Here is a 27,371-nt window from a genome sequence, read left to right as displayed (position 1 = left end):
GATTGGCACTGTCAAGAAAGCAATAGGTACCAGAGAGGAAAACGGACCGATTTCAGAAGGAATCAAAACAAAACTAGCAAACACCTAGCTTGTCTTTCTGGCTAGATCCTGAACACAGGAGCTCAGTAAGTTTGCTGGATGATGCTTGGAGCTGGAATAAAGCTTGCAGATTATTCTGCCTTCCTCGCTTCTCTGCGATGCCATTTAAAGCAAACACTCCAACCTACAGCTCTTTCACTGGTTAAACAACTACTAGATGGACAAGTAGAAATATTTTAATAGGGCTGAAGGGTCTGCACTGCAGCCCCAGAAGCTCGCTTCTCTAAGAGCACAGAGCTAGTTGAGATAGTTAAAACCATTTTCCTCCTCGGGAAGGGCGAGCTGTGGGTTACTACATGCAGGAGCCTTCACCTCATGGCTGAACACTGTGATGTCCTCAGAAAACTCTCCCGTTTCCCCTGCACGCGATACACACATACTGCGAAACATGATCTCAGAAGAAAAGATACGGCACAAACACTGCTGAACGGGGTGTTTCGCACAGGTAATACAAGATGACCGATACCTCACTCTCTCCCTTTTGGAGCTTGCTGCGGAGCTAAGGCCTTGCACACCTTCCTAGATTGATCTACCAAATATTCAAGCTCTGCAGTGGCCCAGCAGCACCAGGGCTTACATCATGCAGTGCCATGGGCTGCCCTGGCCATCCATGCAGTTACTGCATTTCTCTGCCCACTAGATGATTTTTGGATGCTACACCTGATCAACTCCAAATTTTCTAGGGATGTTCTAGGCACTGATGGGCCTTTAGGTTTTGGTAGAAATGGCACTCACAGACACCTCCAAGTGCATCACTTGCCATCTGCTCACTGTCTGTGGAGGAAAGAGGGATCACACAAAATTCCCACAGATGGAGTCATCTGAACATAAATTGTAGCCTGGAGGGGAAGGAGAACTCCTGTGTTACACAGATCCATCCTCGTGCAGGAGGGACTACATACAAAGTCTGTGATGGAGGGGAACAGGAGGGTGCACAAAGCCCTTGCCATGGCAAAGACGATGATGGGGAGCACAGAAGGTCCTATCTGGTGACCGAAGTGAGCACCGCTATGCCGTAACTGGTGTCTTACAGAAAGGAGGGAGCGATGGAGCTCACAAGCTCTGCACAGATGGGTGGGAATGGTGCCCTGGAGGCTCCTGGTGGGATGGCGAGTTTCTGAGAGTCGGTGATGCATGTGGCCGCTGCAGCAGCAACGTGATCACCCAGCGCGCTCGGAGAGCAGCCGAGGGATCCCCATGGGCACAGTATGCAAACGGATTTCCAAGCTGCTATGGGAGGTGAGGTGATTACTAACCGCTCGAACACGTTTAAGGCGCTCTTCTAGTTTTTCCTCCGCTTCACGTTCCTTTTGTACTTCCTCCAAACGATTGATCAGCTCTGCAGCAAACTTCTCTGGTTCAACATGGATGTCCTTTGGCATTCGGTATGTACGCTGGAAGAAAAATAGACCAGGGTTAGCAAAAGGTGCGTGCAAATCAAGCATTTATTTTGGACTCTTAAATAACTGGGAATGCCAGCTGTTTCAGTAGGGCGCTCAGGGTGGACAGGCCGGGAAACAGAGGATTATCACCAGCTCCCGTGTCCAACACCAGCTCCATACACCACCTCAGGAAGGGAAAAGGTTTCTACAGCCATAATCAGCAAGGTCTTCTGGCACCAAAATCCAATTTTGAAAGTATATGCCTGGCTTCTTCAAAATTTATACCTGGTCAAGGTGTCTTGATTTCAAAGGGTTGGAAAAGGACATACGGGCAAACCTCTCAAATAAAATGACCTTACAGCTGGGATGTTTTCACTTCCATAAAAAGGAGAATTCTTACTTAGTCTGCTTAGTTCAGGTGAAGCAGCAGGTACCAATCGCTCAAGGCTAGGCCACAGCAGCAGAAAGGAGTGGAAATCCTACCCCTGCCAGGAAATCCTACTTTCCTCCATCTCCTAGCTTCTGCTACAGCTTACCCCAGCCATGAAAGACGACTGTTCCCATAAAGCCTCCTCTCTTACTGGTATCCAACTGTGGCAGGATTGCATCTAGCTTTCTTCAGAGCCATGCAAAGGTTCCCTGCTTGCTTTATCAATATAGCAACCTCTGGCAACCTTACAAGCATGGAGATACTAATTTTCTGTTTGCTCTGCGTGAACAAACAAATATATAAGAGTTCAAGGGCGTTCTCAGTTCCTTACGCTCAGTTACATTGCCCCTAAATTCCTGCACTCTGGAACAAGAAGTTTCTGTAGTGAAGCATCAAGCTCACAGTCGCCGTATTTTTTTTCTCTTATTTTTTTTCCCTTCTGTGCTATTTTGTTACTTCTACTAGTAGAAAAATTAAAATGACACAGCAGAGATAAAAATTTCATTCAGAGAGAAAAAAGGGAATTTAATAGTATAAAAACCTGCATTCAAATATTTCAATACCAACATGAGAGAAGTATAGACTTTATATGACCAAAGATAAAATCAAATATGAAGACACGAGATAACTCATAACGCAAGAACAAACGCAGCACCAGAAACAGACATCTAGCTTGGGATCTGTAATGGAGGATTAGAGACCAGATGATTTTTTTCCAATCATTTTTTTTTGTGCAAACCCTGAATCAGCTGAGACACTTGCGCAGAAGACTGAAATAATGCTCTGCCTCAAAACTTGCAAAAGCATGCAAATCCTTCTGTTTTTATCTCTCTGCCAACTGCCAAATGGAAGGCAGAGGGAAGAAAAATAATGGAAAAAGCATCTTAACTTATGGCACTGAGAAGCTGAAGACATCTTTTATAGCACCCAAGCTGCCAAGGTCTCAGCTTAGAGCAATGCTTTTTTGTTCGCCGAGAACAAAATTCAACAAACCCTGCCAACAAGTCTCAATTTCAATGCTTGCTACTATCATCTCTTTCACGCTGCATGGTGCTGGACTGCAGCGTCCCCAGGGGATTTTTTGTGGACATGATGTAGTTCTGCAGGCAAAAGGACTGTCTGCCCAGAGCCTCCCGTGAAAAACCAGAAGGGCCGATAACTTGATAGGAAGTTATCCAGTCAGCACTGAACCCAACAGAACTGGGACCCCTGCCAAAGACGACAGCCCAAAACAAACCGTCTCCTTCCCCCCCATCCAACGCGATGTCCCTCAATCCCTAGCCAACAAGGAGGAAAATAACCCAGATAACAAGAGTGAGGGCAAGACACAAAGACAATTTCCCTGCGGAGCTATAGAAAATCCAACCCCTGTTTGGGCTGAGACAGGAAAAATACTGTTGGCATTTAGATGTCTTTGGAGGAAAAGGATGGGAGAAGCAAAAACATGGGAAAGACATCACGGAGGAGGAAAAATATTAGCAGACAGATTCAAAGCAATTCTACAAGCTGCCCAGAATCTTTAGAGGCCAACAGAGAGAGTAGGATGGCAAATGCATGCCATAAACACGTATGTGCACCAAGCACTGGGAAACGCTGATGAGATACAGGGTAGCTCTGCTAGGTTTAACGCTCCCTGTTACCTGCCGATATTCCCATACGGCCACTTGCTCTGCAACTCTGCAGTACGCATGCTGTCAAAAGCCAAAATCAAGACCACACTGTTACAAGACTTCCAGTTAAAAAAGAGCCTGGCTTGCTTCAGCTGCTGTCCTACCATGGCTGGAGTTGCACCTTCTTGGCCAGACCTTCTTGCTCTCCGCAAGATGTGGCTTTCAAACCAGTCTCATCCTCCAAGCGTGGCCCACTTGAAGCGAGTTCTCCCTCAAAAGTCATCTTCTCGTGCATCCTTCGCCCACAGCAAAGTTTTCTCCTCAGGCCCTCATCACAACGGTTCCAGCTGTGCCGTTCATCCCACCAAACCCAGTGCTCCAAAGAGCACCTTGCAAAAGGAACCAGCATCTTCTGCATGAGGTTAATGACAGCGTGGCTGAAACACCAAGATAAAGGGTCCTGGGGTCCTGCATGATGTGGGATCTGCCCCCACCAACGTCCCGGGGCAGCGAAGGGTGCAGTGTTCCCTTTGGCAGCGTGAGGCTACCTGCCTCAGGGAACAGCAGTTCACCTGCGCTTCTCCGTGTCCTACGGCGCAGCTGTGGAGCTCCGCCGGCTGATTTTCAGTACAGCGCCCGTTCCCTCCCTCGAGATCAAAGCGGGCCCTGCTTCAACAAGCAACAGGGGACAAGCCTGGACGTGCTGGGAAGTAACAGACAGTCCTAGTCATCCAGAAGGGCTGGGCACAGCCGGGACCGGGTTATGCTTTCTTACCGTTCCGCTCTTCGCATCTGTCCCTTCCAGAGAGGTAACCGCAGCCTCACGGGCAGGAGGGTCGGGCCGTACTTCCCGGGCAAGTGACTACCCAAAATACCAAATTATGGACTGCAGCTGCGCGGGGATCTTGATTTGCTGGCCGTCTGAGGATAACCTTAAAAGGTCCTTCCCTCCCTTTCCCAGCCCTTTATTTAAAGGACTAAAAATAGGCCTTCTAAATACCAAGCAGACTCCAGAGGTGCAGGACAGCACGGGATACACTCGCCTTTTTCTCTTCTCACTTTTGGGGAGGCAAAGCACTACCTCCGGGGGCTGGAAACACCTGCCTCCCATGCACAACGTTGCTGAGAATCAGTGAGCGATAGAAAGCAAGTCTGTGAGCAAAAACAGAGACTTGCATTCGGTAACTAAATAGTCAAACTAAGCTGCTGAGAAAGGCTCTTAGGAATAACTAAGTAATAAGGAACTGGCCACTAAGAGCAACATTTGCAATAATTGCGATAGCAAAGATTGGGAGGAGTGCTTCAGAGTGGGAAATCAGGGAGGAAGTTGCGTGCATGCAGGGGGGACGTGTACCAAGGAAAGAACACCCAGTAATGAGAACAGAAAGAAAAAGCAAAAGTTGTTCGCCACCTCACACTTGTTAGCATCTTTTGAAAAGGGCATAACCTATACACACACGTGTGTGAGCTGCCACGTGGCTCCTACCACCTGACGACAGCATTTTCAGTGACCAGGACTTCTGGCTCTGCAAAGCAATAGCCTTTTTTAAAAGGAAAACTGCAGAGAAAGATTTTCCTCAACAAAAACGGAGCTTAGCCTTGAAATACTGGCATTAAGAATCAAAGTGACATGCTTAGCATCCCAGCATCTGGACTTTGTGTAGTTCAGGAATGTGCCCCCAGACGCCTGCAATCATACGGTAGGACCTGACAGCGCCTGTCCTCTCACTGCTATATATTGGGAAGGCTTCTGAGATACAAGTGCTATCTACTCATTCCTCATGTATCCATGAAGAAGGACTCTTCTGCCTAAGAGAGTCTGCGTTCATCAGAAAGCAGGCCCCAAAACCATGAATGCTATTTTGCGAGGTAATGCCAGCAATTCCCGATGAGAGAAATCTCTCACCTGACACGTAGCTACCTGTTGGGTGATGTGCTCATTGCCTCCTGCCACCTCAGACCTGCCAACTTTCTCTGCGGTTGTTTATACGGCAGCGGCGCTAAGACCTGTTCAGGAGCAGGCACCGCTCTGCTAGAAACTTTGCAACTCCAGCGTGCAGAATCTCTCCATCGCAACTATTGCTGCAGCTTCCACGGAAAAGCAGGACTGGGAAAGAATTTCCCTTTATTTTCACAGACTTTGATGCAATGCAACATCCCAAAATAAAAAGTCTATCCCAAGCACCCAGCCAGCAGCTGCAGCAGGTAGAAAGGTCAAAGCCTGCTAAGCTGCATGTTTAATTCCTGTAAAAATAAGGTAGCTCCTTCCAGATCCAGCAAAGCTTAAGGAGCACAGCTTCATTCCTAATGAGCATCTGAAGACATTCAGGATCACTACTGTATCTAGGGAGCTCTAGATAAGATGACTTTGCTCTTCCACAACAAACAGTTCAGCACATTTATCTACAGCCTCTGAAAGGCTGTAAGTAACAGAAACTAAACTACAGAAATTAAAAAGATCAAGTCTAAGAGTCTTTTTGGTGAACTAGTCTTCCTCTCCCTTTGATAAACCCCTGCATCTGCAAATCCTGCTATCCTGCCCTTGGGGTTTTCCACTCAGCACAACAGCTTGCTGAAGTCCTACAGCAGCACATTCAAAGGTGAAAGACCGAGGGTGCAACTCTTTCCTGGTGCAGTCCCCGCTGGGAAGCGGTCCCTGTGACTGTCTGCCTGACCATCCGAGTTCAGTCCGACTGAAATAAACCTCACTCTACTCCACGAAGAGCGATCACACTCAGCCTCCATTGTACTGGTGTGTCTTGAACGGTGACTTGCAGAACGCAATGCCGGCAAGCAGGACGTGCATTATGGATGCTCTGAGTATCTCCATGGGTCTCATTTTATTCCTAGCTCAAAGGATGAGCTACACAGAGCTCCCCAAGAAACTCGTAGTACTGGGGAGTAACTCATGCAAATTCCCATGCTGAAACAACAGATAACCGCTGAGTGCTCTCTGATATCCCTGGACAGCAAGCATGGACTGCACTGACCTGCTTCAAAAGGCTTCAGACAGCAAATGGCTCGAGAAACTTATTAAATGACAGCCCTGACTTCGGAATGGAGATACGCTCCATCAAAAACCAGCCAGGCTGAGCTCTTGCACAGAGAAGGATCTTTCAGCGCTTCAGTGCTTTGAATCTGCCCCCGTCTCCCTGTGGGGATACTGAGCCCTGCCAAGAGAGTCATAAATAAGCTGTTTATTGTTTTAAAATCAGAATGGCCCCGAAATGCTTTTGTTCCAAGTAAAAGGTGCAGCATTTTCCAAGAGCTGATGGGTCTAACACTCACCACTGTTTTTGGAAGATCCGTGCTCTCCTGTCCTGACCACAGTGAGAGCTCTGGCCACTCTGGGTCAACAATTTTGAAAGGAATCACTTCATTTTTAAGAACAGTTGTTCTATCTAATCAGGCTGCCACTAATTCAGATGGGGTCTGTCCAGAAACAAACCATGACAAGCTGGGGAGGTTAAAGGGAACAATGAGTAGGAGGCTGAATGCCACGTTGGTTGGCAAGAAAGAAAATAGCATGAGCTGGTCTGGTTGGACTAATCTTTCCTAGTGACAGCTGTGAGGAAGGATTTCTTGGGGCACCTATCACTAGAACATTGTGCCTCTTCCGGTTCACTGTCCTTGACATGTGAAATGCCTGAAGCTCTGGCACCTTTGGGAAGAAGCAGCCTGCTAAAAATATGCTCGATACATAAGCTCTCCAGTATTTCCATTTAGCACCTGCTACCATATTTTTCCCCTTTCTTTTGGAGCTAATGGAGTGGGGATTGCATGGATTTTGTTCTATGAAGAAGATGCAGGACTTGGGTTTTGATGGGTATCACCTTCCCTACGAAACTGTGCTTTGAGGAGCAAGTTCCACACCAGAACACACTGGCATCCTAAGTATATGCTCCCTTGGGAAAACCAGGTCTGTCCAGCTATCTTTCTTGAAGGATCAGGTGAGTTTCTCTCTTCCATAGTGAGGAGAAGGAACACAATAAAGTTGCAAGCTCAGTGTTCAAAGCTGGTTCAACAGAATGAGCTCTCAAGCAATGCCCTGCACGTCTGTCTGCAAGGTTGAAAGTTGGGACCTTTGATATTTTTTGCTCTTTGTTGTTATCCTGTCCTTTCTCGCCCTTTCTTCCCAACCTAGTTTATGCCGTCTCTTCAGTCTTGTCACAGGGACAGCATTTTTACCATGGTCTATACAATATCTGGAACTGAAAAGGCTAAAAGGAAAGACTCTCAGTGCACCTTGTGGGTTCCCCTTGGGGAGAATAAACCTCAGTTCTAAGATGAAATAAGAAGTTTTCCAATGCTATAATTGGGGAGAGGTCTCTAATTAGCCTTAGGGATCTGTGAATTGGGCTGAATCACTTCTGACAGATCTGACTGGCCAAAGAATAGCACGGTGGTAAATCCAAAAAGTCTCTTCCTTCTACAGGTTTGATGCCTCCACAATGCTCGAGTAGCTGATGTTAGACCAAAAGTCAGGACTGGGCAGTGGGGAAAACAGTACAACAGCGTGGGTAAGGCCTTTCATTCTCTGTGCCTTCACCCTCTTCTTTTGGGAGTTTGCCCACTCTTTGCTTATTATGGTTGCTCTCAAATCTGAGAGCAAGATGGAGCATCACATGAAAAACAACATTTGCCTGCCGCGTAATAAGATTCCTCGGAGAGGCACAAAACGAATGTCTCCTAGCTTGCTGAAGACCTTCAGCCACTGCATTCCTGGGCAAGGAGCCACTTCAAAAAAACATGACTTTTCCAAACTTACAGCATTTGTATATGCTGTGTAGAACATGCAGAACACTGCTGGCCATGCACCAAGACGTAGCATGACCACTGAAACTAGTGAGCAATCTCCTATGACCATAAAATCACTACAATTTATAGCTTTTACACCTAACTAAAAGTGCTCCTATTAGAAACAATATCAGCCATTTCGGTATTTTGCATAACAGCCTATAACTCACTTGTAAGTGAACGTTAAGGTCTCTGAAGGACTTCTGAAATGACTTTTTGGTAGTAGGAGGTTCTCTACTATCACAAGTAAAATATGCCACGCATTCTGCAAGCGCTATCAGTATCGGCTCTGCCTATACCAGTTAGATATGTGCTCCATAAAGACCTTCACTCAAAGGTTCCAGTTTGGTCATTGCTACACGTTTAAAAGTATACTAATCATCAGGTCCCAGCAGCTACGAGTGCGTTATGATATCATGCAGCCCACAGTCAACAACTGACTTTGGGAAGTGACACTCGAAGAAACATTTGCATGGCTCCTGGCTAATTGGGTAAGTTTAATTCAATAAACTTGCAGTTAGAGGTGATTTTAAAGGACTAACTTCATAATATTTCACACTGGTGTTGTCAAAACATATTGTCTAATTACCTTCCCCTTTCTTGGCTGATTGATAAGTGAGGGCAGAGCAGTGCCTCTCTGAAGTCGATGCCAATTCTATGTCAGTAATTGGCTGGCAGGAGGTGCCAGAGTGTCTGAACTAAACTCTTATTCCCCGGAGAAAGACTAGAAGTAACTTGACTTCTCAGTTCTCCACTCCCATATAAACAGGCGTCAAGATGCCTTCTTCCCTGGGACTTAAACTTACAGCACAGAATCTAATGGGAACACTGGATGTTTCACAGAAAAATCCTTGTGAAGCGTCTGCGTGTAGTTTAGGAGGAATATGTAGTTCTAACACACCATGTAGATAAGTAGGACAATATAAACATTTATAAGCAGCAGGTGGCCAATTTAAATCTTGTGGGTTTTAGTTTTCTCTCTCTTTTTTTTTCAACTGGTTTCCAAAAAAGTAGATAAAATTTAATGCTAAGTAAAACTAATTAGGCTGCAAGGAACTGCTGCTGGAATGACACTTATTCATTTCAACAAAAGAAATGTTTGGCAGATGGAAGTTCGTTAAAGCAGAGCTCACTATACATATTTCATGCTCCATACTCTGAGTTTATAACCTGCAGTTCATTGAGGCACTGCCAGCACACACGATCAACAGAAAGCCACTATTATTTTTATCCAAAAGGTAAAGCCCCTGACAAGCTTTGAAGTCAGAGAATATTCAATCAGTAGTTCCCACTGTTCAGTAACAGCAACAGCAACAACAACAAAAATAAAGGCCAAGCTTTCAAATTGCAACTCTAACAAAGCAATGCTTACAGCAAAAACTGCATCAAGTGGAATAAAAAGGCGCCCAGCCACTCTTTTCGACAGCAACCACACTGTGAAGGCAACTGTGTGAAAAGAGAGGTGACTGAGCAAAGATGGCTAGTGAGCGTCCACAGCCAGGGCTTTTATTGTCAACCCAGTGATCAAAGCACAGGACACCCTCTTAAATCTAAGGAAAATAATCTAATTTAAAAGGCAAAACAAAGGTTGGTTGAGTTCTTTGCTTTTTCCTTTTTTTCAAAAAAATCAGATTAAAACAAGGGTGTATTTCCGCTTGTATTGTGCTGCTTTGAGTGGCTAGGACAAGAACAGCTGCGTCAAGTTTGAGGCCAGTTCTGCAAAAAGCAGATGGACGTGTTTTTTCTATTTGATTTGCGCTGGAGTCCAGCTGTCCAAAGAGGAAAGAAGCACCTTTATTCCCTGCTAGATATTAAATGTCACCTGTAACTTTGCACAGAAAGAATACTTACAAGAATAAGTAGAGCTGCAGATGGTGCTGCAGAGCCCTAACGGTCATGCTCATCTTCCAAAAGCAGTTTGCTCATCTGAAGCAACTGAGGAGGCAATATCAGACAACTGGAAACACTTCTATCTGCACCTTCTCTGCTTTCCTGTCTTGCATTCCCCTGTGGGCTTTGCGGCATCCTCCAAAGCCGGTTACAGTTCCCTTCTGCCCCTCGCTGTATGGCTTGGGACAGTTGCATTTCTCCCTAGCTGACCCTGGCTGAAAGCTATGTCAGCCTCCCTGCCTGGTGGCCTTCCTATACCTTCCCTAGGTCTCTCTAGCTCACCCAATGGCATAAAACCCGTTTGCAGGCAGACGCTAGCTGCCTGAACCAGCTGACGCATCCATTTTGCCCCCGAGAAACAGCTCGCTCCTGCCTGACTGGTTAAGAAAAGTTGCCTGTTTTGGACGGCCCTTGATGATCAACTTGATGATCAACAGTTCGGTAAAAGGCTACGGAGCCTTCCTTCCCTCACAGGCGTGTGAGCAAGCACAGCGAAGGTACGCTGGAGATCTTACCGATTTTGCGTATTTACCTTTGCAAAAGGAGATACTGCTACTTACAGGAATGTGAGGTAGTGGCACACGTCCATTTGCTTTGGCACTTTCCTGCATCTCTCTGCGATGCTGCTTTCGGAGTCTGTACGGTGGGATCCCATCTCTGCCAGAACAAAACAACAACACAGCCCACTTTAGTGCCTTTCCTTAGGTGGTCTCAGATCGCAGGATGTACCTTTACACCTCACCGCTGCCCAGAGGCAGGTAGGAGATCTCTTTAGGTTCGAGAAAGGCTTCACCCACGCAAGGCAAGTGCAACAGAGCACGAGAAACCAGGACGAGGAACGGTGCTCGCGGCGGTCCCAGCGGCCGCGGCGCTTTGCTTTTCGCCGAGGGGAAGCACTTACACGGCAGCCCCGGGGAGCAGCACGAGGCACGGCTCCGGCAACCCCTGCCCTAGGCACAGGGCAGGGAGAAGGACTTGGATTGCATCCTGGTACCTTTTATACTTGGTTGCTTTCTATAAAAGAGAAGGCAATGTGCACAGTAAACCACAGGGCAGGCTAGGAGGGGGAGAAGGAGGAGGAGGAGGAGTGGGAACTCTGTGAGCATCTACATCAAGGGGAATTCAGTCAGGGAACAAGGTGTATATATATTTTTAAGTGCACCTGACAACTTCTCGAATGGCTTATCAAAGCAAAGGGGCACACTCCACTGTTCTCAAGACAACCTCTAGCTCAGACAGAAATTATGGACTTTTGGGTGCATGTCGGCTCCCAACGAGCTGGAGTTGGAGGGGCTGGAGCTATCGGGCTTTGCCAAGCACTGCTAATTGCAAATCATTGTTGCCCGAGTGTAACTTCAAGGGAAAAAAAATTGTTTTTTTGTTTTCGTTGTTGCATCCCTACTGCTTATATCCTAGAAACCGAAGTGGAGCTCACTTATGAGATACAGGAAATAGGCTCACATCCTAGTGAAACTGGGTTATTTTGAAGAAAAACCCAACAGGTGCAAAAGCAAACGCTCTCCTGGAGCTTAGGGGTTTGGAGTTTTCCTTTTTTATTATACAGATTCTCCTGATTTGGTAAAAGCAACTGTTTTGGAAGTCTGTGCAATGGAACTTGTGCAAATTAATGTAGTGGCTTAGTTGCAAATACCGAATATTTTCCATGCATAAACACTGCTTCTCCCCAGCCTTTACGTCCCAGTGAACAGATGACCCTTACACCGTTCTGAACAGTGCAAACGATCCAGTCCCACCACGCTTTGCAACGAGGAGATATTGACACAAGCCAAAAGTCTTTATCACCTAAAAAAAAACCCTAAAAAACCCCCCAAACAACCACAGTTGCTTCTAGATAACATGAAATAGTTTAACCAGCTGACATTAGCAGATTTTTGGCACCTAGCTTGCATGCTATTTGGCAGCGAAAACACAATTTGCCCTATTTTTTTGCCCGAAAATCTCCAGAGTAAGAAGCTCCGATGCGAGATCGGTTCTCTCTCCCAAACCCGAGCCCCGTCCGGTTTCGGCTGAGCCTCGCTCTCCCCCCGGGACAACGGGCGCGTACCGAACTGCAACCGGGTTCACCGCTCGTGTGACGAACGCAACTTCCTCTAGTAACCGGGGCGGTCAAAAATCAAATACCCTTATAATAAAATAAGGAACCGGGATTAACGACAAGTGCTTTTCGGCACGAAGGCAAATGATAAAACGGAAAAATCAGCCGGGCTAATTGCAGCTCGCAAAGCGTCGCCGTAACAACGGGCCCTTACGAGAGCCTTCATCAGGAGGCTTCGTCTTCTTTAACGATGAAGCTCTATTCGAGAAGTAACTTGGAGTCGCCACGGCTGAACGCTTCCGCCGCGCCGAGCCGCAGCTTTTCGTCCCAGACCGGACGGCGACGAAACAAGCGGGGATTTTTACGGCCCCGGGCTTCCGCCGCGGCGCGATTTTAGCGATCAGAAAAACAAGATCTCGCCTTCATCGCCTCGCCGAAACCCCGGCCGGCAGAACACGGGCAAAAGCAGCGTTCTAGGGCAAGGCGCAATTTTCGTTTCTTTATTTTATTTTATTATTTTTTTTCCCCCGTTCTCCGCAGCAGCCGTCCCAGCGGAAAGAGCGACTTTTGTTCAGAGCACGGTCGCGCGAGGCTGATAACGGCCTCTAATCTAGCCGGCTTCAAACACACGTTCGGCCCCGCTGCGCCGCCTTTGATGTCATTTTAACTAGATTCCCCAACGCCACCTCTGAACTCGGAGCATTCCTCCGTTCAATGCGCCGTGCCAACTCAACCAGAGGAAGCAAATTCAAAGATAAGCACTTTAATTTTATCCCCACAAAACCGTATTCAATAGATGGCGGAGCGGGAGCCGGCGGGGAAGGGGGGGAGAAGCAAGGAAAAAGAAAAGAAAAAAAATCTGCTACAGCGCTTTTGTTTTCCTTTGTCAGGTAACTTGCTTTGAGATATTTTCAATAGACGGAGAAATAATAATAAAAGGGGGAAAAAAAACTATGTTTTTTTTACTAGCACATCTACTTTTAAAATGAAACTTTCTGCCACTGTATTTACTCGTTTCACCGTGTGATTCTCTTTGGCACCAGCGAGCTCCGCGCTGAAACGCGCTGGAGCAGGGAGCCAGGGGGTTTCTACCATTTTTTTTTTTTTTTTTTAATACTAATGTCGTCGGGCTGCGAGCTGGGGAAGGCAGCGGCTTCCTCCGCTCCCCGCGCCGGCCTCCGGCACGCGCGGACGGAGGTTGGGCCGCACGCGACGAAGGAGCTCCTTCACCGCTCCTCTGCCGCCGGCCGCCGAATCGTCGTCGCTGGGCTCCCGCCACCGTAGGAGGCCGTCAGGGCTTGCGCAAACACGGCGGAAGCCGTCGGGGCTCGCCGGCCGCGGGAAAGGCAGGAAACGGCTCTGGGGACAAGCTGCGACGAAACCTGTTCCCCTCCCCTTAGGAAAGATCCATCTCATATGGAGATGGAGATCTTCAAGGTGCTCCAAGCACGGAGCTTCCAAGCTGCCGGTAACCTGAGACACATCCCAAGGGCTCACCAGGAGGGCAAAACTCGAGCCACCGGCTGCAGGACTCCGCGGTCGAGGCCACCGCAGCCCACCAGGGCTAACATGAGCTACCATCATCTCCTGATGTCCTCTCTAGACCTCGCCTCCATGTCCAACAGCTAAAACAACACAGCTGCTCTTCAGATTATAAACCCGGGTTTCCACAGAGGGGCCTGTTTTGCCTACAAGGGCAGTGGGATTCGTATGACACAGGAAGAATGAAAAATAATCAGTGGAGGGCCAGGGCATTTAAGAATTGTGTTTTTTAAGCTACTCAAAAAACACAACTCCTTGAGCGACAGAGACGGACAACATTAATTGTTACAAAAATTCAGCACACTGCAACGGCATTTGCCAGCGCTTGGAAGGACCTTCTGCTGAAAGTTTAGTCTTCAGGTGCTTGTACGTGGTAGCAGAGAAATGACTTTAAGAAACACTTACGTGAGTCGGGAACTTTTTGCAATTCCATGCATGCGCAGCCTGGCGGAGGAACTGCCCTCCCAAAACCTGTTTTGCCGCGACTGGGAGAACACCAAAGCTTGGAAGGGTGCTGGCGACAACTGCGACATATCAAAGTCTAAGCAACCGAACACTGCGCCTGGGCGTTTTTACCTCCTCCTCCGGCTTGAGCTGGCTCACACCAGCGGATCATGCCTCGCATCAAGCCACGCTCTGTGCGCGCCCGTGTGCTTTCTCAGCTTGCTGTAAGCACTCGGGAGCTCTCCGCAATTAGCCCGTGTTTGCATCCGCGTTGTCCGGAAACGTTCTCCTCCGACGTAGGGTCACGAAGGTTTCCACCATGGGATCACACCCCATTCATGCCCTGCCTTTGAGGATAACCTACATTTCTTCATTATTGAGCTTGACTGCTATATGTAAACAGCGTATGTAGAGAAGAAGCTTGCTCATCAGCAGATGAGGCTTTCATTGCCATTTTCCTTAGAGGAGGCCTAAATTCAAAGCGCTAAGACATGCAAGTCTTGTCAAGCAGCAGGAGTCCCTTCTTTAACTTGTGTCTGGTTGTTCTTCATTTTTGCTGCCTTGAGCAATTCTGCAGAAATTCCTTTGAAACGCAGGAGGCAGATAGCTTCAGCAATGCCATGTAAAAAATGGAACAAAATCTGGTACTGGAGTTTTAAACAACATAATGAAGAGCAAATGCTGAATGCAGACAGAGTTTTTTGTGAGCCAAAGGTCAAGGCTGTATGTCCAGAATTGTAATTTGGGGATAAATCCGCATGCGTCCAGTTTGAGATCCACAAAAAGAAAGTTCACAGATCTACTTTTATGATTTTTGAGACTTATTTAAAATGAACTACTGAGATTGGGCTAGTTATTAGCAGAAGGCAGAGCACATATCAGTAGTAATTAAAGTCCTGGAAGCAGCCTGTGTGGGCACAGAAGGGATAAAACACCTAAAGGAAAAAGGAGTGAAGAATAAAGAATGCACAGGATGGTCAAACAGAAAGTATTCTGCCTGTGAAAGGAATTAATTGCAGCTACTGAAATAAAAGTTGGGAGGATGAAGGACTTCAGCATAAATGATACAACAGGTATAACTATCAGTGCAACTCCCTGAGCCCACTGGACCGTGGAAAAGGAAGCACTAAAAGCTAAGAAGATTTTAAAGAGTTCTTGCATCTGTCTCCTCTGATAACAAGTTTCACGACCCCTACTAGCTTCAGACTGCGGCTCAGATGATGAAAAGGAAGAACAGCAGAAGGATATTGGCAAGGCAGCTAGATTTGTATCAAAATGAGCCTTTAAATCAGCAGTTCTCTACAGTTTTCTGTTCCAGGGGCATCCTTCTTCTCATGTAACACTTTAGCCAGGGTCTGCATCCTCCATTTTGCAACATAAGATGGATAAGGTATGTGTGACATCGTGACACCTGATCTCCAACTGCAGGCTGCAAATGCCTGCTCCAACCCAAGCCTCATAAAGAAACCTTACGGGCAAGCCAAAGCTGGGAAGGGGTAAAACCGAGAAACCTTATGGGCAAACCAAAGCTGGGAAGGGGTAAAAACAAAAATTACAAAGGGTAAAAAGGGTAAGATGGACAAATAGTTCTTTCTCATGAAGTATAAGAATCTCCCACGCAGTAATATCCAGTGTTAAGGATGGGCCATTACAGAAAAGGCTGTATTTGATGCCTAGAGCTCCTGAGAAAGCAAGCATGGTTAGAGGACTCTGAAGAACTGCCATAATCTTCATTAACAAGGAAAGCCACGTGAGCAAGGCAAGACTAACCAAAGTCAAGGGATGTCATTAACCCCATGCTGTAAGACCGAAAATCCCAACCTAAATAACCAAGAACTGGTAAGAGGGCAACAGAAATATCAGGAGTGTTCCACCTTGGATCAAGATCCATGACCTGGAATAAAAGGGATCCAAGGCAAGGAGATTCACCATCCCTTATGCCCTCAGTACAGAGGGTGAGCAGCAGATCTGCTACACAAGTACTGTGAGGGCCAAGAGCTCCCTAAACTCCTGGCCCAGGTCTGCTTACCAGGGAGTGGGCACACAGACACTGCTTGAGAAGTAATTGCTTAAAACTGGCCAGACAGGTTGCTCTATCGTTTTTCCTGAATATCTGCAGGCACGTCACGGATTCACCAGCTTGCTGTATTAACCAAGGGAAGGTGGCGCGCTGCTGTTCACTTGATGGGCAGCACCCGTTAAAGACGCCCATGACACAGGCTGGAATGTTTCTCCAACGAGGTCTGACAGCTCCTGACATTCACGACGACACTAAACGAGCCTCTCGGAGGACTCTGTGTTTACAGCACTGCTGTTAATAAAACGTTCTCCTAATTCTGTAAACTTGTCATCTTCCGCTTGAAAAATCAAAGGGTTTCTGCTTTACAGAAAGACACTTTGCATCTGCACTACTAAAAAGCAGAGCAAAAAGAATATTTTCCTCTAAATCTTTTTTCATCACAGAGATGCAACATCAACTACAAAAAAATCCCATAACCTATTTTTTCTTCCTCTGTAGACCATCTTCAAGGAAGCTGTTTTGTGGGTGAGGCACAGGGCTTTGTCATGAGGGTGGTAACTAGGAAAAGCAAAAAAGATTTGGAGGGGGCTTCTGGGTACCAGCTGAATAAAACCGCAGTGGTGACCAGCTATGAAACAGAACTGCTCAGTCACTGATCGTATTGAGAAAGAATTACAGCCTGAGCCCAATTTGGCAGGAAAAAAAAAATCAAGAGGAAAATAACCCAGGGAAGTAAAAAGCTCTGTCTGATATTCAGAAGCATCTCAGCAAAGTCAGAAGATACCCTGTCTCAAATTAGTTACTCCAAAGTTGTCCAACACTTCCTGCTCTCCAGGTATGTCAGAATGGACCCTGATACAAAGAGCACTGCCAAGTCTGGGTGAAGGACCGCAGAGCTCCTATTGACTTGGCTGCACTATAGGGGCAGAACAGTGTTTCTACCTTTGGTCTCTGGCCTGGCAAGCTATGTCTAGGGCACAGACCATGGTAGAAATTATTGGGCTACTACAGGCAGCCCTTAGGAATACAAGCAGTATGCATTGCTCGTGTTCTGGTGAAGGCAGCATCCATAGCTGAAGGAAGAGATTCACCAGTTTCTTCTATGAGAAAAAAATTACTAGATGTCCTCTGGAGGTTTTTCTGGACTGAGAGTTTGTTAAACTGCAAATATAGAGAATCTCTTCAACTGAGTTAATAATTAACTACGGGTAGCTTCCTCTTCAGAAGAATATCCTGAACTTACATAAGCTATTATTTCATTTACACTTGTACAGGCAAAAGTCAGGCTAATATCTAACCCACATTATGTGCTGTTATGTTTAAGAAATTATTTAAGGGATGGAATATCAAATAGTATCTCTAGAAAGGTCATCAGTCAAAATCCCTGTGTCATCCTGAGAATCAGCAGAAAGGCACAGGGTCCTGCAAAGATGATCCCCTGTAGGCATCCAGGGCTTTTGCTCATCAGAGAGGTCTGAATACTGACTAAGGTTGCTGGCAGTGCACAGATGAATGGATTTACCCTGCAAATTCCAGCTCTGTGACGAATCTCTTCTGTTATCTTAGAGTTGCCAGTTCCCAAGAGACAAAACTATCAGGATTTTCAAATAGTTCTAATACAGATTTCAAAAATGTGGCAATTTCCTCGCAGAAGTGAATGTTTATTCATGCAGCACATGGCAAATGTATTGCCCCCAGTCTCTGTACCACTCGAGTTTTGCAGATAGGTAACACAATACAGATAAAAATTCCAGGTCATCTATGTCTAAGCTATGAACGCTGAGTGTGAGTGACAGTGAGATGACAAACTCTTATTGCTCCCCAGAAGGCCTAGTTCTGCAAGGAAAGACCACAGTAGTCTCAAAGAATCACAGAATAATTTAGGTTGGAGGTCTTCCGTCTCCGGAGGTCTTCAGTCGGCCCCCTACAAAGCAAGGCCAACCTTAAAGTTAGATCCAACCGGAATCATGCTGGGAACACCTTCCAGTAAGCCCACAAAGCAGGTACAGGTAGACACAGACACTCCAGCTTCTCTGACAAACCACTGCTAAACTTTCTGAAGTTTCATGCTGTGCCAAGTCTACACTGCTACGCTGCAACAGTAGCTGTGAATCAAAGGTACTTTCATGCAGGGTGGACATTGCAGAAATTGTATTTTTTCCTCACTGAGCAGTCTAATAATTAGTTAAAAAGTCATATGTTACAAAAAAAATAGGTCCTTAAGTTTCCCTAAATTAGTGCAATTCTGCTCATCTTCAACACGTCTGTCAAGAAAGAACAGGCACAAACCAAATGAATGGGCATGTCAGATGTTGTCACCGTCTGGGATGTCTGGGGTGAGTTGAAAGGTCTCTATACATTCAAAGGTCCAACTGTAGCACAAGGTTTTGTATTTGTAGAAGGCTCAAAATTTGGATGCTCTACTTAAATTAACATTTGAGATTTCAGGGTTATAGAAAATTCCCAAGGGGGCATTTCCACACACGTGAGTGACAGAGAAGGAGGGCTTTGCCAAATAATGGGTCCCTGCTTGGGGAAGAATGCCTTGAACTATCATTTGGTGTTGAAACAGCTCCAGGCAATCCTGAAACATCGTATTTCCCAGGTAACACACTGCTGGGGGGGTTCCACACGTTGGGAGTTGCAAGTTTACTGCTACTAGTAAAACAAACTACTTAGGAAGGAGTCCTCCACTGCGGATGTAGAGTTTAAACAGCTTGAGACTCTGTCTCCCCTGCCACACTGTGACAGCAGTCATAGGTGATTATGTCTCGTACACGTCTGCCAGGTGTGAGAGCAATCCAAGTCCACGGAAAGGGAATGGATGCTTTTCAACTCCAGCAGTTTGGAAGGAACTCAATGCGCAAGAAAAAGGAATACTGGAATAAACCTCCTTGTGTTTTTCTTAGTGTCTTCAGTGCTAAAAGGATGGATATATTGGGTTCTCTTACAGCTTTCATCAGGCCATGATGCAAGGTACCTGCTATAACTGTGGCAGAGGAAGGAGGCTGCTGCAGACAGATAGGCCTAAGCACGACGTGGAGATTCAACAGTTCTGAATCCATTAAGGCCATGGGTAATTGTTACAGTTATGTAGGAACTCACAGGAAAACATTTGATGAGATGAATTGTCTGGGAATAAATGAGAACGCACCGGTCTTCATCATCCCCTCTTGCCACCATGTACACAGGTAGAGTGCCTCCAAATTTGTGACAAGCCAACAGGCAGCAGAGCACAGGCTGGACTGGAATTATCATTTGAAACATCCTACCTCATCCCCAAAATTTATATCCTCCATCCCCAGAATATCCAAGCTGTGCATCCACTTCCCCAAGCACAGTCCACGCTGGCACATGCTTACAGAAGTGACAGCAGGTCAGCAGGACCCTCTACGAACAGTTTCCAGGGGCCTGATGTTCTTTTCTTTTTGAGTACACTTTCACTGGCATCCTACAGAGCAGCTACAGGGGCTTAGTCAAATTATCTTCTGTCTTCAAAGGCATCTCAATCTACTTAGCTTTTCTATTACACAGACCGAGAGAAAGAATCTGGTATTCCCTTGCGTAACATCCCCAATTACAGCGCACTTTGAAGGAAAAGCTATTTCCAGACAGGCCCAAGGCACTGAAAAACTAAGGCAACACTGGAATGCTACTGTGAGGAACCTGGAGGTGAGCCCAAGTCTTCTCAGTCATAGGTACTATCCTAAACCAGCTTAATCTTGTGATCCATTAAGCAAAATGAGGATAACTGAATGCAGAGGTACAAACTGCAGGTGAGTTCTACCTTAGCTTTGGATAAGAAGTCCGAGAAACTTCTCAGACCGTATTCCAGCAAAGTGCTTACTGGAACTCTTCACACACCCTTTATTTGGTAATCAGGCACCCAAATACTGTGTTTTTTAGGGGCAAGTGGGAACTTTGGAAAGATAAAAGACAGAGAAAAGAGCAACAGTACAAGTCTCGACTGAATTGCCATCTGATTCATCCTGATGGGGAGGGACCCAAAGAGAGCTCACGCCCATTTGCACCTGGCAAGAAACATTGCAGGAGCTCCTGCCAAGCATCACTTATTTTAGCCCACTCTAAGCAGTTGATGTTGCAAATGTTCCCGAGATGGAAAATCTGAGTAGCCTGCACAATGACAAAGCAACTCTGCTCAGAAAGAACACTAGAATGACCATGACTTTGGTCAGTGAGATATTCTCCCCAACACCATCTCTGTCAATGCCTCCCCTGGACAAACAAAACCAGCACCACTGTTAAGAAACAAGTATGCTACATTCCATTTACTGCTACATCAAATTGGAGTTACTTACACGCTGCTGTCTGTCAGTGACATTGTATCCGCATCGCTGGACATGCTCTGCTGCTCGCTGTCATTGGCACTGGTGGCTGGTGCCAGGGCATATCCCGTGTTGACATAGTAAGGGTTAACAGGCTCTCTCCATGACCCATGCCTGGAAGAAAAATGAAACAGAGTCAAATTAAAAGTACACAACCTTGACTCCACTGCCACCATCCTCTCTGCATCACTGGACAGAAGGACTCTGTCCTATGACTATGTTCATATTAAATGAAAGGTTTTACTCATAACTGGAAGCAAAAGGGGATTAATGGAGTAACGAAGATGATATTGACAGAGTTGAAGAAAGAGAAGGTGCAAACCTATGAGGAGGAAGTCCAATTCCCATTCATGACTCACTGTATCTCAGCTACGTGCTTAGCACTGTCATTTTATGAGCAAAGCAGGACATCCAAAAGCAGTATCTAAACAATGAGACGGCATCTTTCGTGGTCAAAACAGGCTTTGTTCTATTTTTCTGATTGTGATGGATGTGTCGCATGGCTCACCCCAATCTATGCTCGCTTTTTTATCCCTCTTCAACCCACTCCAATACGTTTGTCAAGCAAGGAAGGTAAAGGAAGAAATGGTTGCTGCTTACAGCCAATAACCTAAAGCAGACCTCAAATGTCACACTTTGGAACATCAAACACTTGCAAATTCCATCAGCAAGAACTGTCTAATTGCACAACTTTTCCCAACAAACAATCTGGCCATGGATCTACGGAGGTTACTTCATGCACAACCACACACCTTGTCTTGCAGGCAGGTTATTCAAGTAAATAAGCAAGTAGGCCAACCTTCTTCTCTTGAACAGCAGGAAGAGAGGCCACCTGCATGAGTTAACTTGGGAAGACAAGTCCTTGCACAGAAGGAGACCTGGATTAACAGTAAAGAAGCTTGTGAAACAAGTAGGCAAGTGGTTTCTTAATGCTGGCACTTCCACTGGCATAGAAAAGTGACTGCCACCAACATGCCTCCGACTCTGTTATACCTCAGGACAGTCGCACCATACAGTCACCTTCACCATATCATTAGTACAAGTCATTTTGTAATTTGCCAGAAAGATGTACAAGCTGAAAGGTTCACACTGGCACAGTAACACAGCATCATTTAAGCCCATGCGCTCCCTGACTACCCCTCTGCATGAAGAGTAGCACAGAATAAATTAAAAGTAGCCATACACTCTTGTAAGACATCTTAAAGTTGGTAAGTGGATGTGTTTTCCAAGGTCTGTTATGGCTCTGAAAATCAGAATCCTGTTTTAACTCAGATCATACAGCTTACCAGCATCATCTTGTATTTAGTAATGCAGTAATTGGCACCCAGCATCTATGGCTCATAATGGAAGTTGGCCAAGCACACGTCCGAGGAGGACGCCCTATGCGATTTGCACTCCTCGGCTCTGCTCCAAAATACTTCCCTGGCTCTAGTGCAGTGGTCAAAGTCTTATCTAAAAAACAGTCTCCTGCCCTGAACACAGGACAACCATCCACTGATAATATCTGCCAATCGCCCCACAGTAGCCACTATACGAGCTGGAATAAGCAGACAACGCATTTAAGGTAGAGGTTTACAGAATCTGATATTGAAACAGAACTAGGTGTTCAAGGATGAGGTCTAGCAAAGTATTTTGAAAACTGAATTAAGCCAAGTTATAGCCAGCTGCTAATAAAACACTTGTGTAGTTCCTATTCCCCATGCCCTTACACTTCTAGAAACCACAACATACTATTTCCCTTGTACTGCAAGAGGTCATGGATGCTAAAGAGAAGGCAGCGTGCTCACAGGTCACCATGAAAAATCAAGTTGCTTTAGGTTCATTAGGGGGTCAGTTAGAAACAAATGCACTCTTTTAATCTGACAAGGAGAAAACTAATATTCCACTTGCCCCAAAAGAGCAGAAATGCCAAGCTCTTTCTCCTTGCAGGATTTAGCTCAGCGTAGCGCAAGGGTGCTGTAAAGAGAATCCAAAACTGAGTCACCTGAGGTTTTTCACTACTGTCATAAGCGAAGGGCATCCTGAGAAGTTTCTTCACTGTCTGATGTGATACAGCGCTGACTGGTTAAAATCTCCTACCACAGACGTTTTCCAGCACACAAACTTTCAAACTGTCACTTTAAACATGCGAAAGAGCATCCTCATTTCTATAGGCCATCAGATTTGAGAACAGATTTCTAGGGCAAACATTTAAGGTTGGAAATAATTTGAAAAAGTTTGCCCTAAAAAGTGAAGTATAATAAGTCATAATCTTACCACCACCCCGTTCTCCACTTCTTCCCTTGCATAATGGTCAGTTCTGAATATTAAAGGAGTTCTGTGCAGTGTAACCCTCCTGTCAAATTTGATATGACAGTTGCATGATGGAGGCAGATATAACCTCTTAAATTGAGGTGCAAATGATGGATAGGTCAGTCCTTCCCTGCGGGCAGAGAGAAGATGCTTTCTGGATAACCCAATTAAAATGTAACACCATCTTCTAGTGGACCCTTTTGCCAGGCCTCTCTGGAAGTCAAGTGCGTTATTCTAGCAGGGTATTAATAAAGTGCAGCAGATGACTCCAATATACAGAAGAAAATGCACAGACTCATCGATTCCTCATTTTTATCAGCTCATCATGCAGAAGAGGAGGACAACATCTCCAGTGCTCCCAGATTTAGCCCTGCTGATATGGCAATTCTTAAGTAAACAAAAGCTTGTGGAATTTTTCATCGTTATAACCTTCTATTACCTTCGCCTTTTGTAAATGGCAAGATTGGAGCCTGCATTCAGTGCATGCTGTGTGGGAACCAAGCTCCGCTGCTGCTGCCTTCTGGAGCTTTTCAGAGGCACCCACATGGTGGAAAACAGCATGTCATCACAGCCCTCGTGTCTGGGTCAGCCTTGTCTGCTCGCCGTCCATCCCAGGCTCTCCACCCCATCAGCACAGGCCAGGCGGGGAATGTGCAATCCAGGCAGGGGAGCCTGGACCTGCAGATGGAGCTCACAGCCTGACGGCCTTAAAAGCGTTGTGGAACCACAGCCCGAGTCTCCAGATGCTTCGCAAGTACACTCCTGCAGCACCAAGGTAGCTCTCCAGTCTCCAGCAGCTCCTGGCTGAGGGAGATGCCCCTGGGGAGCCACATCACTATGACGAGTTCAGCCTGGATGCCAAGGGGCATCAACTCCTAACTCTCGTAAGACCAAGTGCTTCATAAGACTAAGTTCCTTAGTGTGGCTTTGTTCACCTTCCCTTCAAAGAGGCTTGCTGTCAAGGGCTTTCCCCTCTAGACCCCAGCGGAGGTTTCAGACAGCAGGGAAAGAGTGAGGGCATGCTTCTGAGTCAGCAGCACCAGCACTTTTTACCAAGGCAAAGCAACTGGTGTCATGCCTGCATGGAGGTAGCGGCTCTAGCTGAGCTCCCAGGGGTGATTTCCCATTCTGCCACACTCTGAGCTCTGAAACATCATTACAGCTTTTCCCAACTTTGGGTCCTGAAGATGAAGCGACCTGGGGAGGGAATCGGAGGCTCCCTCGGCCTGTCAGATCTTGCAGCCTCCCATTCCTTTCCCTCTTTCTCACCCTAGCTTGAAAACCTTTAGTGCAGAAGATCGGATGCATGTGTGCACAAAAAAAGCCCCGGGGGTGATCAGAGTCATGTCCCTGTGTTTTTCACTAGGAAAACAACCCAAAGTAGAACCGAGATACATGTGATACAGGAGAAAACACAAAGCAGTTCTTTCCCCATGCCAGCATCACAGAGCATTTTAAGAGTTCACTGGGTATGAATCTGAGATGGCGCAAGGAATTCACTGGGTAACACTGACCAGATGTGTGCCGTATGGCTCCTCTTCTTTCCAGAGCATCCGAGATGCAACAACCCTCCTACTGAACTGCACATGGCTGTGAACTCGCCTCCGAGAATACAGGAAAGACTTTGGTCACAACTGTTGTATTTAGCTAAAATTACACACTTAAAGCGTGTATACAGCAGGGATTACTTACATTTTAGCTCTGCCTCTAATACTTCCATGCAAATGTAAACTTTTGGTAAGCATAAGTCCATGGAAAGGGTATAGGATTTCAAAGCAATCATAACAGGTTACATTACTTTTAAGGAATCCATCTGTATTCAATCCTTCTCTTAATGTTCCCTCTCCCTGACAACTCTCTTCAGCTGGCTCATATCACTATTTGAATGTTTTGTGCCGTGCCTCTGAAGAACGCTTTCAACATCTATTAGTAAGAAAACATTAAAGGAACGTGGAGTCTAGCAAAAACCTGGTCACTTCTGATCTGGGAGGGGAGGCTGCTGCAAAAGGGATACAGACACACTCGGAGCGATTTGAAATGTCAGCTGAAAACCTCACATACCAAGCTGTACGCGGGGATGAGGTCAATAAAAGGCAAGGTGAGCATTTAAAGTTAGACTTCACACAAATGCCTGCAGACTTCCGGAATTTCTTTTATACCCCTAGTGCAGTGTATGTTTTTGAAGTGAACACGAACCATTTCACATGGATTGAGCACAAAAATAAAGCTGCATTTCTCTTCTGTGGATCTCAGCTGCTCAGCCCTCAAAACAACCACATATGGAACAAGTATAATAAAGATCATAGTGACCTAAGTCAATTTGACCAGCTGCCTTTACTTTGGATAAAGTCCTCCATTGATCACTGCTGAGTCTGATAGTACTGACAAGGGCCAAAACTGCTGTAGGAAATGAGGAGATGTCTCCTTAGGGCTTCCTTCTACCTGCTCAGAGCTTATTTTGCATGTTCTCTTAGCTATATTCCATCCCTACATGAAGCTTAATTTCCCACTTCTCATACCTAGAACAGCACGTATGACGTTAGCACTGTCAGACCTTGGAGCTTCAACAAACGGGAGAGAGAGGCCAAGGCAAGAGGAGAGAAGACGCAGTCTAGCCAGAGCCCCTGCTGTGCCGTGATTCCCTAAAGGCATCTTTTTCCGGGATCTCCCGTCTCCTTCACACTGTTCCACACTGATGGCTACTTTGATTTTAAATCGAAGATGCAAAGTGCCATATTTCTGCCAGACATGCTACTCTTGGCTCTGAGATGAACGGCAGGGCCACCTGGGAAAGCACTCCATCATCCCCATCCGCACTGCACAAAAGATGTCACAGCTCCTCTCTGCAACGTCAAACCCGCAGGGCACTGCCTTCAGTTCTCAACAGCTCCCTGTCTTCTTCACTGGTATTTCTAATCCAATATGGGAATAAACACGTAAAGCAAGAACGCTTTTCTGGAAGATAATGTTGACTCAAATAATTGAATGTGACGACTGTGATGGAAACCAGGTAGACCGGCAATCCTCCTCTTAGGTAGATGGGAGATCTTGGCAACTCAGGGAAGTGCATCTCTAAACTCCCTGGCAGCATGGCTAGGCACCTCCAAATTCCTGTGCAACCAAGGAAGTAGCTGTTTTGAGAAACTAGATTAGTCAACCCATAAGATAATGGGTCATAAAGCGGACAAGCACAAAAGGCCAAAGCATGCTGCTTAGGTTCATCCTAAGTAGTGTTTTTGGAGTATTTCCTCTAATGACGTACTCTGAACTTTTGGTTATCTGGAGGAGCAGCTTTTGTTTAATATGAAGGAAATTCCATTTTCTAGAGAGCTTGAGCAACAAAGCAGCTGATAGATACCCAAACCTCACGAGCTGCCTCGGAAAGCTCTGAGCGGCAGGAGAAATAGGGACCAGACTAAGTCCCTGGGGAGGACACCCTGAACTCTCATCACAGTAAGCGAGTAGCTCATGGCAGGTCTAGCTGCTGAGATACCCTCCTCCTTCTGCAGCAATGAGGAAGCCTTGTGGTGGGATACGATTCCTATTTTTGTCTTTTGGTGGGCTGAGGTCAAGGTGAAGTGTCCTTAAAGCTGGGTTCAGAGACCACAGACCAGTCAAGCGCAGCAATCCAGTGAGATCCAGTTATCAATCCTCTGCATTCCCACCAACTTCTGACAACTTAGTTTAAAAGTCCTGTTTTTTTAAAGAAGATTACTCTGCCAAAAACTACATTTGCAGGAGAAAATCAGAGTAAGTGTTACACTTGGGTTTCTCTGGTCATTTTACCTTCATGAGTGGGAGGATGCAGTCTAATGCTGAGAGATCCTTCCCTCTAATTATTTTAACATCTGCCACTCTTCCAATGTGAAAAAAAATAATTTATCCATTGAACAAGTTACATCGCCCCCCCAGATTTCAAAATGACAGCTTGCTGAGTCTCTGGCTGGCAAGGCACACTCAAACAGAGCTCTCTTACTTGCTATATTTACACCTCCCTACAAGTGGCTAACTGACACATCCTTCATGCAATACCACATTTCATTATCACAGCCAGTCAATCAAATTTAAAAGTGCACACGTTAGCTTACGATGTGTGATCTGAAGCAAATCCCCTAAGCATATTTAAATAGCACATGCCGTCAATTAGCTGACAACAACGTCCAAGTTGCAGGGTCACCTTTAAACAAGGGATTAGAATAATATCCACAGGGATGTCTGAGTTAAAATGATTACCTTGATCTACCAACTGATCAGAAAAGTTTCAGTTTCCGGTCCACGGTGCCATCAACCACCAGCAAAGGTTGCACTGAAGTGGGTATGGAACTACTAGGAATATCCCAAAGCATTCACAGCACCCTCCAAAAAATCATCATCGGTATGTTCTGGAGCTAAGAATGAAATGTCTACAAAGAAGCCAAGCTAAAAACCCTTACTCCTGTCTGCATTTAACCTGCACTAAAGAC

The 27,371-nt window shown here is 46.0% G+C and overlaps 1 protein-coding gene across 3 annotated transcripts in view; it reads right to left on the bottom strand.

The window, feature by feature from the left end:
* The window catches only part of AXIN1 (axin 1), an 83,675-nt gene that overhangs the window by 16,833 nt on the left and 39,471 nt on the right, over positions 1-27,371 (bottom strand). For all 3 annotated transcript variants that reach the window (XM_062588201.1, XM_062588204.1, XM_062588202.1), the window contains exons 3-5: positions 20,590-20,730; positions 10,769-10,865; positions 1,356-1,493 (exon numbers count right to left, since the gene is read on the bottom strand). In XM_062588201.1, the coding sequence (XP_062444185.1) occupies positions 1,356-1,493; positions 10,769-10,865; positions 20,590-20,730 (376 nt within the window). The remainder of the gene's footprint in view (positions 1-1,355; positions 1,494-10,768; positions 10,866-20,589; positions 20,731-27,371) is intronic.

Source organism: Rhea pennata, chromosome 15 (assembly GCF_028389875.1).
Source record: "Rhea pennata isolate bPtePen1 chromosome 15, bPtePen1.pri, whole genome shotgun sequence".
Lineage (NCBI taxonomy): Eukaryota > Metazoa > Chordata > Aves > Rheiformes > Rheidae > Rhea > Rhea pennata.
The sequence above is the reverse complement of the archived record's forward strand: the minus strand, read 5'-3'. Positions and strand labels throughout refer to the sequence as shown.